The sequence below is a fragment of the Apodemus sylvaticus genome, chromosome 9 (genome assembly GCF_947179515.1).
Source record: "Apodemus sylvaticus chromosome 9, mApoSyl1.1, whole genome shotgun sequence".
Taxonomy (NCBI): Eukaryota; Metazoa; Chordata; class Mammalia; order Rodentia; family Muridae; genus Apodemus; species Apodemus sylvaticus.
In genome coordinates this window covers 2,823,312-2,844,343 of record NC_067480.1, presented here as the reverse complement: position 1 = coordinate 2,844,343, position 21,032 = coordinate 2,823,312, and the positions used below count along the sequence as shown (strand labels likewise).

Below are 21,032 nucleotides of genomic sequence, written 5' to 3'. Positions count from 1 at the left end.
ACTTAAGGATGGTTAATAACCTCCATACAGGTGCTGGGACCAAACCCAGGTTCTCTGCAAAAGCATTAAGTGCGTTTAGGGGCTGAGCCCTCCCTCCAGTCCCCAGCTGGCCTCTTCTGATTGGTTGAAACTAAACTGCTATTTACCAGTCTATTGATACATCCAGTTAAGTTACTATTCCCTATGTACAAAGTATCCTTTAGGGTAAACTTAACGCTAAGTAGAAGGTGCCTCAGGCCAAACTAAATTCACCTATACAATAATAGTAATTGGCAATCCAAGTGTGGCAGCCCAGACCTGTAATCCCAGCAATAGGAAGGTAGAGGCTGGAGAATGAATCCTCAACTACACAGTGAGTTCAAGGCCAGCCTGATCTATAAGAAGCTCTGCTTCAGTGTACACAAACAAAAAAGTTGCTAAGGAAAAAAAATCACTAGATCACCTTAGATCAGAGCCACAGTTTACACAGTTACCAGAATTCTGAAATTGGGATAAGGTTTCTGGTTGGTGTGTATTTTGACTTGTTATGGTTCTTGTCCTCTGAAAGAATAACTTAATTTTGTTTTGTTTTGTTTTTTTCCCTGAAGCTGTTATTTTAAAACAGGGTCTTTTATATCCCAGGCTAGCCTCTAAGTGGCTGCAGCAGAGAAGGCCTTGAACTCTGGATCCTCCTACCAACTTTCCAAATGAGCATGGGCTCATTTATGCAGTTCAGAAGATGAACCAGGTTCTGACCATGCTTAGCCAGCACCCTACTAACTGGGCTAGATTCCATCCCTGGTGACAGTTTTGAATCAAAGACATTTAGGCATAAAGCCTGCTTCCTTTTATGTGGGAATCATCTAGAAGAAAGCTGTCATTGTTGTGGTCTTTATGCTCATTTCTTAAATAACCACTTGACTTTGATGGTGAACAAATCCCAAACATGCATAAAAATAGCGATTTTTTTTTCTGTAATGGAGCATCCATCAACTTCCACCAGTCTTATTTTCTTAGTGTTATTTCTGCTGTTGTTATCTAGAGAGAATCCAGCATAAAGGATAGAGACTTTGTACATAGAGAATAGTAACTGTATCATCTTCATGTAGCTCATGGAGATGAAAACATTAATTAAGCATAATCAGGCATCACCATTTCTAATAAAATTAACGATTTGTTTTTCTTTGGGAATGAGAACAGGGTCTTACTCCATACTGTCCAGGCTAGTCCCTAACTACTGGGTTCAAGTGACCCCTTGCCTCAGCTTCCTGAGCAGCTGAGTGACAGGTACATAACCCCATATCCAGCACACATATTTTTAAAGAACTTATTTTTAATTTTATGTGCACGAGTGTTTTTCCTGAATGTGTGCATAACGAAAGGTGTGCACCACCTCAGAGGAGACCAGAAGAGGCCCCAGATCTTCTGGGATTGGGGTCGTAGACAGTTGTAAATGGCAATGTAAGTCTGGGAATCAAACCAACCCAGCTCCTCTGGAAGAGCAGTTCGTGCTCTTGACCACTAAACCATCTCTCCAGTTCCCACAATAATTTCTTTAAAATTACAGGACCTGAACTGGGTTCCCAGGACCCATACCAGGCTGCTTACAATTGCTTGTCACTCTAGCCCCAGGGGCATCTAAAACCTCTGAGCTCTTCAGCCACTTGCACCCACACATGCCTGCCCCATACAGAGACAGGCTTACATATACAATTAATTGTATATATACTCATATATACATTTAATTTTTAAAAAACGAGTCTTTAAAAACATTGGATCCATGCTGGGTCCTGGTGGTGCACTCCTTTGATCAACACTTGGGATCCACATGCAGGTATGGTATGATTTCTATGAGTTCAAAGCCAGCCTGGTCTACAAAGAGAATTCCAGGCCAGCCAAGACTCTACAACAAATTCCAGGCCAGATAAGGCATAGTGAGACCCTCTCAAAAACAAACAAACAAACAGAAAGAAAGAAAAAGAAAAAAAGAAATGAAGGAAGGGACAGAGGGAGGGAGGAAGAACGGAAAAGAAATAAAACCCATAAGACCTCATCCCGACACAAGAAAACATATATATTACACATACATGTATACATAGACACGTGCAATAACAATGGAAAAAAAGGGATCCATGAATTTGAAGGAGAGCTAGGAGGGCTGTAACGGAGAGTTTGGAAAGAAAAGGTGAATGGAGAAATGCTGTCATTAAGTTACACTCTCAAAAATAACCGAGAAGGAAAGAATAAAACTACAGGTCATTTCAAAGCTGTGACTCTGAAGGACACTTAGTCTTCCAAACTCAGTCTGTTGTTGGGATGCGCTGGGGCGGCCACCCAGGATTTCCAGATGCCTTGGTACGCTCAGGTACCTCAGGTACTTCCGGCCTTTCCTTACCATACTCCGTGCTCCTGTTTTCAGATGGGAGGAAAGTTTTATAAAGTTAGAAGTTATTACTTGGGTTTTAGGTTTTTGTTTGTTTAAAAAAAAAAAAAAAAAAACAGACTTTACAACACTGGTTGTCCTGGAACTCACTCTGTAGACCAGGCTACCCTTGAACTCGCAGAAATCCATCTGCTTCTATCTCCTGAGTGCTGGGATTGAAAGGGTAGCCAGCATTCCCAGCAAGAAGCGACTTTTACCTTATTCTCCTTCACATATCCAGCCTCTCTGCAGCATAGCATGGCACCACTAAGTGTACATTTAAATCATTGAGATATTTAATCTTATAAGACTTTTAAAAGTCCTTTATTTACTTTATACGGATGGGTGTTTTGTCTGCACATGCATCTGTGTAGCACATGCATGCCTGGTGCCCTCAGAGAGCTGAAGAGGGCGGGGGTGGAGTTCCCTGGAACTGGAGTTATAGAAGTTGTGAGCCACCATGTGGGTGCTGGGAATTAGACCCAGGTCTTCTGCAAAAGCAGCTAGTGCTTTTAACCATTTAAGTCATCCTGCTAGTCCCCAGCTTTTTAACTTGGCAATACCTTTCTTCCTAGTTAGGTAAAAAGCACTTAACAAATAATGCCGGAGTCTGATCAGGCGGATATAACCAAGAACCCCAGACTGAAGAGTATAAGATGGAGAGGCACTGATGGGGTGCACCTTCTGCTTCCAGCATGGGCCCTTCCTGATGCATTCTCAAGTGGTAGAAGTTATGCACGTTCCCCTAGGCTTCATTTATAAGGCTATTAATCAGGACTGGAGAAATGGCTCAGTTGTTAAGAGCACCGACTGCTCTTCTGAAGGTCCTGAGTTAAAATCCCAGCAACCACATGGTGGCTCATAACCATCTGTAATGAGATCTTAGGCCCTCTTCTGGTGTGCCTGAAGAAAAGCTAGTGTACTCTCATATAATAAAAAATAAATCATTGGGCTGGAGTGAGCAGAGGTCCTGAGTTCAATTCCCAGCAACCACATGATAGCTCTCAACCATCTGTACAGCTACAGTGTACTCATGAACATAAAATAAATACATTTTTTAAAGAAAATCATTAATCCTATTCATGAGCATTCCAACTCCATGACCTGATCTGTCCTCCCCCCTCCCCCTTTTTTTTTGGATTTGGTTTTTCGAGACAGGGTTTCTCTGTATAGCTCTGGCTGTCCTGGAACTCACTCTGTAGACCAGGCTGGCCTCGAACTCAGAGATCCGCCTGCCTCTGCCTCCCAGAGTGCTGGGATTACAGGCGTGCGCCACCACCGCCTGGCTCTGTCCTCCCCTTTTTAGACAGGGTTTCTCTGTGTAGATGTGGGGTCCTGGAACTCTGTAGACTAACTCTGAGACTGACCTTGAACTTGGAGATCTGCATGTTTCTGCTTCTTAAGAGCTGAGACTAAAGATGTGTGCCACCCAACCTGACTCCTAATCTTCTAGGCACACACCTCAGTGAAGATATTCAATGCAGAATTTTGAAAGGATATTAACATTCAGATCACAGCAAGTAACTGGAATTATTGTTGAAAAAAAAAAAAACTTCAAGGAACACCCCCTTGTGCAATATGCCCTCCTCTGAATGAAGGATAGGTTGGGCATGGGTGTGAACACCAGGTGAATGGTCTATTCGAACTCTGTCCAGCTTCTAAATACAACTTCATCACAGAAGCACTTAGAATATGTCTTTTATCTTATGTTCCAAGTCACGCCTTAATCTGCTGAGATCTCCAATTTCTGCAATTGGCTGGTAATTCCAAAGACGGAACATTGGCAGTTTCAGATGAAGCAAATCCAAGTTAGTGGGAATCCAGCCTTCTGTGACAAGAAACCCCGGGAGAACCTGCTGTTCCCTCACAACCCCCAGAGCAGACCAGAGATTTTGACAGGTGCCTTTCCCTTTGCCCTCCAAACAGCTCTCTGGCAGTATCTCCGCTAAGGTCACAAACACAGAAGTGTCTGATAGGACAGACACAATAGGAGTTACATTTGACAAGATAATGACGCTGTGTGTTGCTTGGCAAGACCCTCAGGAAAGCATGTGTTTGCCTCTGGCTCCTTGGCAACTGTTCTCATGACTGCCTCAGACTGAAGTTACAGAGGGCTTTCTCTGTGTCCTGAATTCTCCGATTCAACCTTCCTTTCTTCTCTTCCCCCCCCTTATCTTTCTCCTTCCTTCTTTTCTTTCAAAGAAGAGCAGTAAGAAAAACCATTAACCCCCACTGTGCAAGGAAGAGCTAAGGTTTTTGTTTTTGTTTTTAAGATTTATTTATTTCATGTATGTGGATACACTGTAGCTGTCTTCAGACATACCAGAAGAGGTAATCAGATCCCCCATTACAGATGGTTGGGACCTACCATGTATGTGGTTGCTGGGAATTGAACTCAGGACCTCTGGAAGAGCACTCAGAGCTCTTAACCAGTGAGCCATCTCTCCAGCCCCCAAGAGCTAAGTTTTAAGTAACCAACTCTTGTTGTTTTAATACATATATACCAGGAAAAAAAATCAAGTCAAACAGTCACATCTAGCCTGTCCAGATCATGTGATATGTCATTACTTCCCATGCAGAGGAGACATCTATCTCTGCAGGGATCAGGGCTAAGTGTCTTTTGGAATCCAAATCCCCGTGTTTTAGTTAAGCTATACATTTAAACAAAAAGAGGAAAAGATGGCAGTTTAACAAATTTCCCAGGAGACTTGGAATCTACAGATTCATGGACAGATATATAGTGAAGAAAAGGGAAATTATGAACATACTTGCTTAATTTCCCTTTGGAGCCCCAGGATTATCCCAACCTTTTGTTTGCTTTTTAAAGTTTTATTTAGTAGAGTTGGGGTTATGAAAGTGTTAGGTTTAAGGTTGCAGATAGGGCTAGAGTTAAGATTAGTCATAGTGTTAAGGTTGAGGCTTGTGATCAGAGTTACAGTTAGTGTTAACATTAGGGTTTAGGTTAGGTTTTGGGGTCTGCTTGTTTGTGACAGTGTCTCCTTGTCACCCAGGCTGTCCTGGAACACACTCTGTAAACCAGCCTTAAACTCAAATCCGCCTCCCTCCGCCTCGTGAGTGCTGGGATTCAAAGCATGCAACCCACTATGTTAGACTTTTAAATGCAGTTAGGGGTAGGTAGGAACAGGGTTCAGAGTTATCCCAGTTTTTAAATATTTCAAAGGTTTGATGCATGGACTTAGTGAAATCCATGTATAGCTCAGCACCTAAAGGTGCTTGTCATGCAGCCTGACAACCTAAGTTCATGTCCCAGAAACCACATGGTAAGGGGGAGAACCCACTCCCGCTAGTTGACCTCTGACCCCCAACAGGTATGTTAGGGGTATAGGTAAGTGGCTGACAGCTTGCCTAGCATGTACAAGGCTTTAGATTCAATTCCTAACAACACACACATACCTACAGGAAAGGCTGCAGCCCCTGAAGCTGTCATCATGTTCATAAGAATTAAGATATTTCATTAAATATCTTTCTGTGCCCAAAACAGAGAGGGAGAAAGGAGGGAGGGGGGGAGGGGAGGGAGAGAGGGAAAGAGAGCTGTAGTTAGGAACCCATTTGCTGAGTCCATACTTGAAGCAGAGCTTTGGGGGCAGGGTAGTTAGGGTCATCTATATTAGAGAAGGAAGGATCCATCTCATTTTAAAGTCATATTTACTTATCAAATGTCGAGCTCTGACAGCTCCTCCCTGGGATACAGGTTTTAGCATTCCCAGACTGGACAAGCCTCTCCAGTGTACCTGGAGCCCCCAGGAAAACAGAAAGCAAGCCAGCTAGCATTGGAAGAGTAAGACCATTAATTTTGTGGGTATGTGGAGTTATTATTCCCCGCCCCCATAAAAGCAAAGCAGAACAAAGACTTTGGTTCTTGGTTTAGGGCTTCAGCCCTCCTAGTCCATAGTGGTTTGGGGCCAGATAAGAGAATAATGAAAGTCTGCAGTGGGCGAGGCTTCGTTCAAGCCAAGGCAGCTGACAGAATGCTTGTCTCCCCAGCACTTGAAGGAAAGTGATACCAGCTCTCCTCAGACAATGAGGCCCTTGTGTGAAACAGCTGTCCCAGGGAGATGGCTCAGGGCTGTTTGACAGTGGCTCGCACGTTACATGGATACGTCTGGGATTATCTAACAGGGAAAGAGCCAACCAGATGGAACTGAGCCCTTCTTACTAGGAATGCAGTCTCCGGCTGGCTGCGGGGGAAACACTGGCTCAGGTTTCTCTGGCTCGAGGATAAAGTACCGGTTTGTTGTACTTGGTAATCTATCTTTGCCTCCTGAATTGTGGACAACTTCTACGTGGAGCTTTCAGGCTTTATCTGGAAAAGACAGATAAACAGCATGTGCAGGAGGCAGGCTGATTCCACTTTAGCTTCACCTGGCAAGAGCCTCCAGGGTAGTGGATAGCATCCCCACTGAGGTTTGTTGAGTTTGGATGGGGAACTCGAGGCTGGTGATGAAACCCTAAGTAAGCTTTGCCTTTTAGGTTTGGCTACGGAAGCGATGCGTGGCTGTTATTGTGACCAATTATCGGTGCCATCACTGGGGTTCTGTCCAGGGCTGCCTCTGCCACAGCTCCAATCTGCTCCGTGAGCCTGGCCATTCATTGACCTGAGTGCAAGGCTAAATGGAGAACTACAGGTGCAGAGTGGCTAAAGGCGCGCGCACACACACAGTAGTGGGGCCAGAGTCAGAGAAACAGAGGGAAAGCATATAAAAGTCTGTTTCATAACTTCTGGCTAACCTGAAACTAATTAATGACCACTATGTAGCGGCCATGGAGAGCGAATTGTGTGTATCATGTTCAGCTTTTGCAATGGCTGTCTTCACTTTGCCCAGCACCAGTACTGCAAAGGATCAGAAGCCATCCTTTAGTGATATCCTGTGTGGAGCCTGAGCGGGGCATGAAGTCCTAAATAAATGACACGATAAAGGCCAGACAGAACAGACTGAAAACAGATCCTTAAGTAGCTGGTGGGAGCCTGCAGTGTTCCAGGGGCCACCTGGAGTCAAACTAGACAGGCTCAGAGAGTAAGGTCTCTCACTGCTTTCTCCAACAAGAACTTTCTCTAGAAAGAAGTGCAATAATAGCAGGGAAATTGTGTAGCTATTCTCAGAAACAAATAATTCTCTATGTAGCCCTGGCTGGAACTCCTCTGTAGGCAAGGCTGACTTTGAATTCACAGAGATCCACCTGCCTCTGCCTCCAATGTGCTTGAGATTAAAGGTACTAGACACCATGCCTGGCTAGCTGAGCATCTAATTCAGTTCAGTTTTTGACACTATCTGGAAGTAGCATCAAATTCTCCAGGTTGAAGTTCAGTTCACAAGATCCAACTCTTCTTTGTCCCCAAAACACACACACAAATGCATACACACACACACACACACACACACACACACACACACACACACACACACTATAGCCCAAATTACTTTAAAATTACTTAGGCTGGGTCTGGAGAGATGGCTCAGCACATAAGAGCTTGTACCTCTCTTGTAACATACCCAAATTTAATTCCTAACACCCACTTTGAGCAACTCACAACCTTCTATAACTCTCTGTCCAGGGGATCAAACATCTCTGATCTCTGAGGGAACCTGCACAGGTGTGCACATACCTCCACACAGACACAAATACATACACATAAGCGTAAACTATAAGGAAAGAGACGTGGCATAAAGCCCATGTACCCATTCTTCAGGTTCAATTGATTTACTTTAAGAACTCAAAGAACTCAGGGAAATACATTTACCAATTCATATGAAGGACATTAGAAAAGATGCAGTAAGGCCTGGGGAGGTAGCTATCGGCCAGCACTTGCCTCTCAAGCAAGATAACCCGAGTTCAAAGTTGAGAACTCACAAAAACTGCCAGGCATTATGGTGCTTCAGAATCCTAACAGATTATAGGAACGCGGAGTTTGCTGGCTAGCCATCTAGCCTAACTGGATGAGCTCTTGGCCAATGAGAGGCCCTGAGTCAGAAAACAAGATGGATAGCTTTTCTGAGATGACCCCAGAGGTGATCTCTGGACTCCACACACACATACACATCTTTGTTGTTTTGTTTTTGTTTTTCAACACAAGGTTTTTCTGTGTAGCCCTCCCTGGGTGTCCTAGAACTGGCTCTGTAGACCAGGCTAGCCTCAAACTCAGATATCTGCCTGCCTCTGCCTCCCAAGTGCTAAAATTAAAGACAATCACCACTAGTAAACAGTTTTTTGTTTTTTGTTTTATATGTATGAGTATTTGCCTGCGTGTTTGTGTATTGTTTTGTTTTGTCTGAGACAGGGCCTTGCTTTTTAGCTCTGGCTGGCCTGAAATTCTCTATATAGGTTAGCCTCAAACTCACAGTTATCTGCCTGCCTCTGACCTCTTAATTACTAGATTACATGAATGCACAACTATGTTGGACTCAGAGTTGTTTGTTGTTTATTGTTTTGTTTTAAGACAGGATTTATGTAGCCCAGACTGTCCTGGAACTCACTGTGTAGACCTGGTTGGCCTCAAACTGATAGATCTCTGCCTGCCTCTACCTCCTGAGTGCTAGGATTAAAAAAGGCCCCGGGAAACTACCACCCCTGGACAGAGAATTTCTTTATGGACAACTCTGAGAAGGAAGAAAATTTGAGTTTCTATGGCTTTTCTTGGGGAAGAAAAAGTCTAGTTTCTGCAGACTGCCTTGGAGGAGTTATTAGCTCCAAGTCATAATTTTATATATATGCATACATATTGACAAAACCAATACCTATAGACATATATGCATACATACAATACCTGTATACACATATATGTCACAAAAATCACAAAGACATAAACTGATTTCATTTAATTCAATTCTTTTGCTCTTTGGGGGTGTTTGTTTTAATTTTACATTTACTTAGTGAGTTGGAGAAGGTCTCGTGGCCTGCTTGTGTGGTTGTCAGAGGAGAGCTGTCTGGAATTGATTCTCTCCTTCCACCACCTGAGCTCTGGGGATCAGCTTCAGGTGGCCAGAGCCAGTGGAAGGCAGCTAAGTGTCTGAGCCATCACACCAACTCTGGTGGTTGTATTACTTAGACAAGGTCTCACTCTGCAGTCCAAACTGCCTCTGCCTTCCCAGTGCTAGAATTTCCAATTACCAGGTGAGCCACCATACCTGGCTTCATTCTGCTTTCAAAGATAGCAGCTTTATTCTGTGTAGGTGATACATGATGTGAACAGTGTTGCAGCTGATATATGTTGATCTGAAGTCTAACCACATTTAAAAATAAAACTCATGCGGAGAGATTATGAAAGCTAAACAAAGTTTTATAACCCTTCAGAGATTCTCGCTATGTTCTCCAGACTGCTCTCTCTGATTCTCGGACTCAAGGGATCTTCAGTCCAGAGAGACTGGAATGACATACATATAGCCCACATTCATCCTAAACTCACTTTTAAAAAACTAAGCTGGGCTGGGGATGTAGCTCAGCCGGTGGGTGGTTACCAAGCATTCTTTCAGCACTCCAGCACCAAGTACACCAGGCTTGGTGGCACTGGCCTGGACCCTACTGTAAAAATGTAAAGAGTCAGGAGTTCAAGGTCATCCACACCCATGGGAACTCTGCTTTTAGTAAAGAGGAAGTTTCTCTGAGAATTCAGCTCTTCATACAGTAGAAGCCACAACTTTTGACTCCTTAAGAAGGAAAGCGGGCACCACCGGAGAGATGGTTCGGCTGCTAAGCACTGGCTGCTCATCCAGGGAATACAGTTTCATTTCCCCGCACCCACATTAACTGACAGTCATTCGTAACTCCAGGTCTAGGAGATCAGTACTCTTTCCTACCCTCTGTAGACACTGGGCATGCACATGGTATACAGACATACATGTAGGCAAACATCTATACATATAAAATAAAATAATGAATTTAAAAAACCACAGCAGGTTTGGATGCAAGAATGTGCACCTTACCTAGCATACTCAAGGCTATGGTTTCAAACCCCAGCACCACAAATACCAATAACAGTAAATAGACGAAATAGACTTATTCTTTTACTACATCTCCTGCCAGAAAGATAACAGACTCAACTAAATGACAGAGATGTGCCACTGATGCAACTCTGATCTATGTATATATGAGATGTGGCCTCTGCACCACAGATTATAGAAATGTCCACAAAGATGCATTCTTCAATGCACAGATAATCTCAATTTGAAATTATACAGAAATGGACTGGTGACAAATCCACGTTATTTTAAAGTGGGAGGATGGACCTCCCTTTCCCCCTCAGCTTTTCTTTCACCCCAAAAATCTATAGAAGAGAACGAAATGGCCCAGGCCCTTAAGGAGGAGCCTCCGCAGACAGTGATTCCAGTGGTGTCACAGTGATGGGCACCCACCCATACCATGTAGCTTTGGGCTTCTGACTTTTGCCTTTTTCTGACTACCAGCCAACGGATGGCACCAACCCACAGTGGACTGGGGCCTTCCTTTTTGATCACTAATTGAGAAAATGCCTTTCAGCCTGATCTCACAGAGGCATTTCCTCAAGGGACGTTCCTTTCTCCATGATAACTCCAGCTTGTCAAGTTGACACACAAAACCAACCAGTACAACTGACCCCTTGTCAACTTGACACAAAAACACATCACTATTAAACCTTAACCCTTACTTTCTTATTCATCTCCAAGATCTAAATAACTTTAAAAGTCCCACAGTCTTTATAAATTCTTACATATTAAATTTTCAATCCCTTTAAAATATCCAATATCTTTTGAAATTCAAAGTCTTTTAACTATGGGCTCCACTAAAATACTTTCTTTCTTCAAGCGGGAAAAATATCAGGGCACAGTCACAATCAAAAGCAATATCTAACTATCCAATGTCTGGGACCTACTCACGGTCTTCTGGGCTCCTCCAAGGGCTTGGATCACTTCTCCAGTTCTGCCCTTTGTAGCACACACCCTGTCTTCTAGGCTTCAGCTGCCTGTACTCCACTGTTGCTGCTGTTCTAGGTGGTCATCTCATGGTACTGGCATCTCCAAACCACTGCTTTTTCCTGCTGCAATTAGGCTTCACCAATAGCCTCTCATAGGCTCTCTTCATGACGCTGAGCCTCAGCTCCATTGCATGACCCTCTTCAGTCCTGGGCCATCAATTGCAACTGAGGGTACACCTTCACCAATGGTCTTCTGCGGCCTCTCACAGTGCCGAGCCTCAGCTGTTCTTCATGACTCCTTTATGCCTTCAAAACCAATACCACCTGAGTGACTCTTACACTTCCACATTGCTGTTCGTTACCAAGTCCAGCTGTAGCACAAGGTACAACCTTGGCTTTCTCTGGAACACAGCTTCTTTGTGCTCTCAGAAAACACTTCCCAGAAGATTTCACCTCAATGATGCTGGTCTCTTCTTAATCATCACTAAGTTCTTAGCTCCAGCTAACCAGCATCAATAGTCGCAGTAATGCAAAGGGTTCATTTTAGTAGTTCTAGCTACTTGCTAATCTCAGCTGATTCCTCAGCCCTAGCTAACCAAAACTACAAAATCTTCACAATCAAAATAGCAATGGCCCTGGTAAGTCTTTAAGCTTCCCTCTGAAATTTCACAAGCCAGGCCTCCCGTTGTTTACACTGCTCTCAACATTATCTTCCAAGCTCCCACAGACCACCCCACAGAGCTCTTAACATCCAAAGGTTCTTCTAGCCCAAAGTTCTAGAGTCCTTCCACAGTCCTCCCCAAAACATGGTTAGGTTGTCACAGAAATACCCCACTATGCTGGTATCAATTTGTCTTAATCAGGATTTCTATTCCTGCACAAACATCATGACCAAGAAGCAAGTTGGGGAGGAAAGGGTTTATTCAGCTTACACTTATACATTGTAGTCCATCACCAATGGAAGTCAGGGCAGGAACTGATACATGGAGGGTGCTGCTTACTGGTTTGCTTCCCCTGGCTTGCTCAGCTTGCTTCCTTATAGAACCCAGGACTACCAGCCCAGGGATGGCACCACCTACAATGGGCTGGGCCCTCCCACTCTTGATCATTAATTAAGAAAATGTCTTACAGCTGGATCTCATGAGCCCCTTTCTCTGTGGTAACTCCAGCTTGTGTCAAGTTGACACACAAAACCAGCCAGTACAACTGCCTTTTCCATTTCTGACATGAAAATAAAAATGTTTGCTTGAGCTGGGGATGCAGCTCAGTTGTTAAGGGTGCTTGCCTGGTGTGCTCAAACCCCTATGTTCAATCCTAGCACGGCACAGCATAGGCACAGAGGAGGTACCTTTGATCCTAGCACTAGGAGATACAGGCAACAGAATCAGGAGTTCAAAGTTATTGTTGGCTGCATAACTAGTCCTGGATGGATATTCTTCTCAGTGTCTGAGGCCCTAAAGTAGAGACATGACGACTGTGAATTGGGCACTGGTAGATGCAAGCCAGCCATAGTGGCTTTAATCCTATTACTTGGGACTCAGGAGGCAGAGGCAGGTGGATCTCTGAGAGTTCGAAGCCAGCCTGGCCAAATAGTGAGTTTCAGACCAGCCAAGCCTATATAGTAAGACTTTGCCTCAAAAATAAAAATGATTAGGGGGGGAAGGAAAGAACAGAAAAAAAGAAGAGAAAGAAAAGGAAAAGATTTAAAATAAACCAGAGAAAGCACTGTTCTGACTTTTGAGATGTAGATAGAGACCTAATTCTCTTGGAACCTGGAAGGGTTCATAGGGTTGGCGTGCATATGATTTGAATGTGCATCTGCTGTGTTTGTTTGAGTGTTTGTGTGTCAGGTGCTGAGGATTGAGTTCAGAGCTTCACCCACACTGTGTGCTATACCTTCATCCCTGAAATTCTGATTTGGACTGAGCAAAAGAGCCAGGTGTATTCCCAGTCTTTGTTTTGGCTTGCTGGCACCAACATACAGAAACTCCTTGTGGCAATCATAGATTCCCTGGTAGGGTTAAAAGAAAATTTCATTCTTTTCACCTCTGGATCTTTTGTACCATCACTATGTTCCCAAAATAAAAACCATATTCCACACGATAAGGCAAGTGGGAAAAGAGGAGATTCACTCTTTTCTAAACGTCTCCGCCTTTAATTCAATATAGCCAGGGGAATTTCAAAGCATAGTTTGCATAGCCATCCTTCCCACAGAAGTCTTTCTCTGCTTCTCATTATGACATATATTCTTTAAAGAAAACTCATGGCTTGTAATTTACTCTAACCATGTCTGTGGAGTTAGCACCCGACCCTCCACTTTCTTCACAGCTGAAATGACCTTGCGCTCAGCCACTGCCTCTAGGTCCACTTTGTTCTCGTCCTCAGATTCCCACAGTGCCTCCTTACAGCCTTTCCTGCAGTCTGGTGGCCCTGGCTAGAAGGCGAATGTTGTTTTGTTTTTGTTTTTGTTTTATTTGCCTGGCCATTTCTGTTTTGAGACAAGGTCTTGCTATGTAGGTTAGCTTGGTCCTGCTGCAACCTCCTGAGGGCATGCTAACTCACCTGGTTCTAGAAATGGGATATTATTTGACTTAAAAAGAAGACAACCCAGATTGGAGACATGGCTTAGTGGTTAAGAGCACTAGCTGCTCTTCCAGAGGTCCTGAAATCAATTCCTAGCAGCCACATAGTGGCTCACATCATCTGTAATGGGATCTGATGCACTCTTCTGGTGTGTCTGAAGACAGCTACAGTGTATTCAATATAAATTTAAAAATAAATAAGTAAATCTTTAAAGATGAAGAAGAGCCTGTATGGCAGCATGGGTGCCTCAGAGGACACTCTATAAAGCAAAATAAGCCAGTCTCAGAAAAATAGACACCAAACGCTTCTACTTAAATGAAGTACATGATGTAGGAAAATTCAAAACTGAGTGCAGTGAAGCCCAACTGGAGTCTCAGATACTCTGGAGGCTGTGAGAGGCAGTTGGGACCAATTTGGGCTATGCAGTAAGACCCTAGATCTAAACAAATCAATAATAAAACAAATAAGGCGAATTCCTAGAATGGATCAAAGAACAGAATGGAAGGAGAGACCTTATCTCAAAAAATAAAACAAGGAGCTGTATATGGTGGTGCATACCTTTAATCCCAGCACTTGGAAGGTAGAAGCAGGTGGATCTCTCTGGGTTCAAGGCCAGCCTGGTCTGCATATTGAGATCCAGGACACCAGGACTACATAAAGAGTTTCTAAAAACAAGAAGAAAGGAGAGGAGGGTTAAAGGAAGGAAAGAGGAAGGAAGGAAAGAAGGAACGAGGGAGGGAAGGAAGGAAAGAAGGAAGGAAGGAAAAAAGGAAGGAAGGAAAGAAGGAACGAGGGAGGGAAGGAAGGAAGGAAAGAAGGAAAGAGGGAAGGAGGGAGGGAGGGAAGGAAGGAAACAGAGAAAAGCAAGGGCTGGAGAAATGACTCAGTTAAGTACACTTGCTAATCTTGCCCAGGACTCAGGTTCCATTCCTAATACCCAACATTTTAAGATGCTCACAATCCCTCATAACTGTAGTGACCAAGGATCTGATACACTGTACTGGCCTCCACGGGGACTTGCCCACACATGATGTACCTATATGCATTCAGGCACACACACATGCACATAAAAAATTCGATCTTAAAAATGGAACAAGAAAGGAAGGTTGGGAGAGAAGAAGGAACACACAGATGCTTCCTCCTAAGCAGAGTCAGACCTCCTAAGCAGCTTCATAAAGGTTGAGAGTAAAGACAGGGACCAACTACCACAGGGATGCTGGAGGGGACACTCCACAGTTTGCAAGGTCCCAACCCGAGGATCCTGAAGGTGGCACTCCACAGTTTGAGCGAAGTTGCCACAACTGAACTTAATTAAGTTTTCTGTACTGTGGGTCTGTAAGTCCCTAAGAGCTAGGCAGTGCTTAGATATTAAAATCATTTTAGTAAGCATGTTTTTGCAGAGGACTTTTCTGGCCTTATGAAGCAAAATAATGGGGGCATCTCTCCGTTGACATCTTTGATAATGTATTATGGAGCTAGTGACCTGGGGAATTCCTGTAAGTGGAGAGTTCAGAAAGAGATGGCTCAGCCGGGCGGTGGTGGCGCACGCCTGTAATCCCAGCACTTGGGAGGCAGAGGCAGGCAGATTTCTGAGTTTGAGGCCAGCCTGGTCTACAGAGTGAGTTCCAGGACAGCCAGGGCTACACAGTGAAACCCTGTCTAGGAAAATAAAAAATAAAAATAAAAAAATAAAAAGATGGCTCACATCTTTTCTTAGATCTATTTTTAATTATTTTTAAAGTTATGTATGAATGTGAGGGTGTGTAGTATGTGTGAACTCAGGTGCCCAAGGAGCTTGATCATTCTGGAGCTGGAGTCGTAGGCAGTTGTGAGCCACCTGCTCAGCTACCACCTAGGTATTCATTTCACGGAATGAAATCCTAAGAAGGGAGTTCATTAAGCACCAGGAGCTGCTGTCAGTTACTTTCTTTGCGAGAAAAATACCAGCAAGCAGAAAGGAAATGAGAGAAAAGATCCACAAACCTCCCCAAGAGGTGCTCAAAACAAGGCTTCCAAGACTACATTTACCTCCATGAGGACAGTTGCAGAGCAAAATAAGGCTTACTGGGTGTTGAAGTATCACACGGACAAGCAGTATAGTGGCACACCCCGGGAACGGAGCAGAGTTATTTTGCAAGATGGAGTTTGTTGCGTGTGTTCTTAGGAATAGGGACAGTAAAAACCGCTAACCGCTTCAGTTAGCTTTCTTTGGCTATGACAAAAGACCCAGGGAAAACAAGTCAAGAAAGGAAGCAGTTCAGTCCATGGTCACTTGACCATGTTGCTTAGAGCCCTCCATTGATAGCAGCACAGCGCATCACGGCTGAGGAGGCCACTCACCTCGTGGCAGCCGTGAAGCAAAAGAGAGAAAAGGACCAGACCACCAGTGTCCCCTGCTTGGGTACGTAATAGCAGCCGAGCTCCTTCCACTAAAGCCCAGTTCCCCACATGTCTGCCACCTTCCAGAAGCCCCATAGGCTATGGGAACAGCCTTTGGGATGTAAGCCTTTAGGGGACATTCAGTGCATACACAATGGCACCATGGTCATTTGAACACTCTAGAAAGATTACATGAGCCAGTGTCTAAAGGAGGCCAACCACCCAGAACGTCAGGAGCAAACAGTCTTCAAACCTCCCAACTCTAAATTTCAAAGATCTCTGGCCCTTCAGCCTACAATGTCTCCAGTGACCATGGTAGAGGGATGGGTCAAATCCAGTGGTCTTTCTTGCGCATCTTTCACTTATGTATTATTTATGGGGTTGGAGAGATGGCTCAGTGGTTAAGACCACTGGTTTTTCTTCCAGAGGACCCACGTTCAATTCCCAGCACCCACATGGCAGCTTACACCTATCTTTAACTCCTGTTCCAGGGCTTCTGACACCCTCACACAGACATATGTGTGTGCAAAACATCAATGAACATAAATTATATAGCTGTGTACACCTGGAATTTACTATGCAGGCCAGGCTGGCCTTGAACTTGCAGAGATCTCAGAGTGCCAGGATTAAATGCATGACCACCATCTCCAGCCCTTTGTGTACATTTAAAAAAGGCTGTTAGTTCTTACTTTCCCAAGACCAAAGTGTGACATCAGTAATAGTGTGGAAGAGTCTCTATGTTAGGTCTGCTTTAATACTTTCCACAGGGGAAGAAGGGAAATGGGACAGGGGGAAGAACCCACACTTGAGCTGTAAGACTGGAGATGGAGGGGTGGGGGGGATTAAAAATACTGTGGGGGTAGGGGAAGAATATTGGTTCCTTTGGGAAGAATATATGCATATGCACATACACATACATAGACATTATTTGCTTTCTTTGAATGGAAAATTATCAAGTCCTTGAATATTTTACTTTGTTTCCAAATTTTAAAATAGTGGCAAATGTAACAATTTCTCAAGGTTTCCATTGCCATGAAGAGACACCATGATCAAGGCAACTCTTATAATAAAGGACAACATTTACTCAGGGCTGGCTTACTGGTTCTGAGGTTTTCAGTCCGTTATCATTGTGGCGGGAAGCATGGCAGCATCCGACAGGCATGGCACTAGAGGAGCTAAGAGTTGTATATAGAAGACTAACATCCTCAGGCAGCTAGGAGCAAGCTCTCAAAGCCCATGCCACAGCGATACACTTCCTCCAACAAGGCCACACCCACTCCAACAAGGTCACACCCCTTAATAGTGCCAAGCATATTCAAACCACCACAATAATAAAAAGAGGGAGCCAGTGAGATGGCTCAGCAGTTCAAGGTGTCTGCTACCAAGCCTAAAGACCCAAGTTCAATCCTCAGGACTCTCAACCACCAAAAGAGAGAACAGACTCCTGATTGTTGACCTCTGAACTTCACATATACACCATGCTACACATATGTATGCGCAGACACATGCACACTATCAATGATGTGCATAGATTTGACGAGGTAAAGAAAAGCTGTGGTGTGGCTGTTTCAAGACAAACTGTTTAAGCTGGAGCCAGCTTTCCCACTCTCCGGAGCATATGTGGTGCTGCGCTGGACTTTCTTAGGAGAGAAAAAAAACTCTCAGTGCTATCTAACTCTGTCGAGTTAGGGGTCTGCTTCTTCCTGCTTCTTTCTTGTGCTCTCTACCAGGATGCAAAGCCCAAGAGGGTGGGGACTTCGTCTTGCTGACAGCTGCTATATTCTTGTCTAGTGTAAAGCTTGGTCTGTGAACCTCACTAGTATTTGCTGACTGAATGGATGAATCCAGAGCCCGCCAGGCTGCTCAGTGACTAGATTCCACAAGTTCTTCCAGGCTCTTCTGACCATTTTGGCCTTGGCTTTGGCCTTGAGGGCCCCGGAGCCTCCGATTCAAGGTTAATGTCAACACCTTGCACATAACAATAGTGAATCCAAGAGTGGCCTTGGGAAGATGCCTTGTGCTTAGACCCACCCCAGAACTCTCTAACTTTAACTCTGATTAACTGCGCCATTGAGTACTGCCCTTGGACATTGCTTTGCAGACTCCAAACAATAGCAAGATGCATCTTTCTTCCCTTTTTATTATTTATTTTATGTATATGAGTACACCAGCACTGTCTTCAGACACACCAGAAGAGGGCATCAGATCCCATTACAGATGGTTGTGAGCCACCATGTGGTTGCTGGGAATTGAACTCAGGACCTCTAGAAGAGCAGTCAATGCTCTTAACCACTGAGCCATCTCTCCAGCCCGGGCTTTTGCTTTTTACTTATTTCAACTGGTATTGATTTTTCAAGGAGTGTGTGACACTTTCAGGCCAGGTGTTGTGGGAGACAAATATAATCCTAACACTGGGGAAGTGGAGACAAGGAGGATCTGGAATTCAATATCACCTTTGTCTACACTGTGAGTGAGAGAGATCACCCTGGGTTACAGGTAGCCTCTTTTGAGGAGACAGGGAGGGTCCCTTCAATCCTTTTAAGGTGGTTTATCATACTGCGGGTATTCAGATGCGACTGAGACTTCTTAGCTCAAAGTTTTGACTGATCCATTGCCAAAACTTGTCAAAGAGGCCTGAACTCTGAACTTTAGGCTCACCCTATCCACTTTACTTTGAGGTACCAACAAAGGAAGAACAAGTGGGGTGTAGTAGCACATGTCTTTAATCTCAGCACTCTGGAGATGGAGGCAGGCAGATCTCTGTGAGTATGAGGACAACCTGCTCTACATAGTAAGTTCCAGGACAGCCAGGGTCCTGCATGCTGCTGCTGCTGAATTAATTAATTAATAATAATAATAATAGTAGTAGTAGTAGTAATAGAATAGTGATAATAATAGTAATAATAACAAGAGACAAGATTTTTCAGTGAAAGAGGAAGACAGCAACAGTCTAAGAGGATTGTTTGTTTGTTTGTTTGTTTGGTTTGTTTTTTTTTTTTCCAAGACAGGGTTTCTCTGTGTAGCCCTGGCTGTCCTGGAACTTACTCCATAGACGAGGCTGGCCTCAAACTCAGAAATCTGCCTCCCAAATGCTGGGATTACAGGCGCGTGCCACCACCACCCGGCTACCACCCGGCTTCTAAGAGGATTTTAAACACAGACTGGAAAAAAGTAAAAGCTTCCACCTATATAAAGGGTGTCAGGGGGTTGCTTGATTTGACAGAGGCTGCAAATGGGTGTTCCCAAGCAGTCTGGCATGACTGGGGTCATATGAATATAGAAATGCTTTGACTTACGGGTGTGTTTGCTGAAATATTGAGCAGAACTCAGCAGAGGGTGAATCGTGAACTCTGGTCTAGCCTAGCTTTGTGAATCCAGTATAGCAAATCACAAGAAAGCCCTGGGTAATGCCTACTGCTTTCGAGTGAAAAGAATTCCCACATACTATCTGAACCAGCAGAGTTCCCCGGGCCAAGCATCAAGGTGGGCGTCTGCGTTCTCTCTAATCTTCCACTGTGCGAGGCCTCTGTTCCCTCAGATACAAGAGGGAGGTTTGTGTAGCTTAGGCACGACAGAGCTGCAGCTGCTAGGGCTGTTGGTTGGAGACTAAGACCTGGGCCCCTGCAGAGGCGTTCAAATGCTTTGCCTGAGACCAGAAGTGGCCTTCCGGCAAAGGAGAAAGCTCCACACCAAACCGATGTTAATAGGAAAGGAGGCTATACAGTGGAAAGCTGGATCAGTGCTGTTCCCCAGGCAACAAGCTGACCCCTAGGAAGTTCACTTGTCAGCCAATGCCAGTGGTGGATCTCCCCGAAAACACCGGATTTCAGGATTGGACTGGGTGAGTGCTGCGAGATTTCTCCCTCCCCACTGGCATTGCTTTTCTTGTTTTTGAATCCGAATTGGAAACTCAAGCCAATAAATCAGGATAAACCTGAAAGTACCGCGGGAAACACACATTTGTCTGCACAGTGGAAGGAACGTTGTTTGTCCTTCCTTGTGGTACAGCAGTCCTGTGACAGAAAACTCAAGTTCTCCCCAAGAAACAAGCACAGCAAACTTGTGTTTTCCAAGTCGACTTTACGCTTGAACCCCCCGCAGCCCAGGGTTCGTGGACCAATAGAGCATCCTTCCGGGTGGGCGTGGGCACGCTGTGTGGGCCGTTTTTTTTTTTTTTTCAAGCCATGACAGCATAACTTCTCATTCCTGTATTTACCAGGCAAAGTCTCAACAACGAAGCATCGTGTAAACTTCCGTGTTTGCTCTTTTCAGTTCTAGGGAAAATCCGAACCGCAGTGGGCAGTGCCCAACTTCTCATGGCGCAGAAATTCTACCAGTTCAGAGAACTGTGTGAAGAGAACCTGGTAGGTACCATCTACTTCATTGTGTTGTTCTGCTAGCACAGCCCAGAGAGACCTTGTCCTCAAGACTGACCTGGCCAAAGCAAAACTCAGTTTGAACTACTCGAGTCTTTCACAGATGAATCTGGCTTCCTGCTTTTCTTTAAATTAAAAACAAAAACAAAACCTCAAAAAAATAAAACAAACAAACAAACCAAAAAAACGCCACTTTATTCTGCACTTAAATAATCTTAGGGCAGAATCAAAACTCCATATCCTGGTTTTTGTATTAAAAACTTTTCATGTTCCTAGATTTTATATGATTTTCCAATTCTTATTAAAATATGGAACAAACGGATGTTTCCTAAATACTATTACAGCAATAATAATCATGAAACTCTTTCTAAAAAGTCATCAGTAA

General features: G+C 44.2%; 1 protein-coding gene across 1 annotated transcript in view; it reads left to right on the top strand.

Moving 5' to 3' along the window:
- The window catches only part of Dlgap1 (DLG associated protein 1), an 865,098-nt gene that overhangs the window by 834,713 nt on the left and 9,353 nt on the right, over positions 1-21,032 (top strand). The window contains exon 15 of the mRNA XM_052192730.1: positions 20,544-20,635. Coding sequence (XP_052048690.1) covers positions 20,544-20,635 — 92 coding nt within the window. The remainder of the gene's footprint in view (positions 1-20,543; positions 20,636-21,032) is intronic.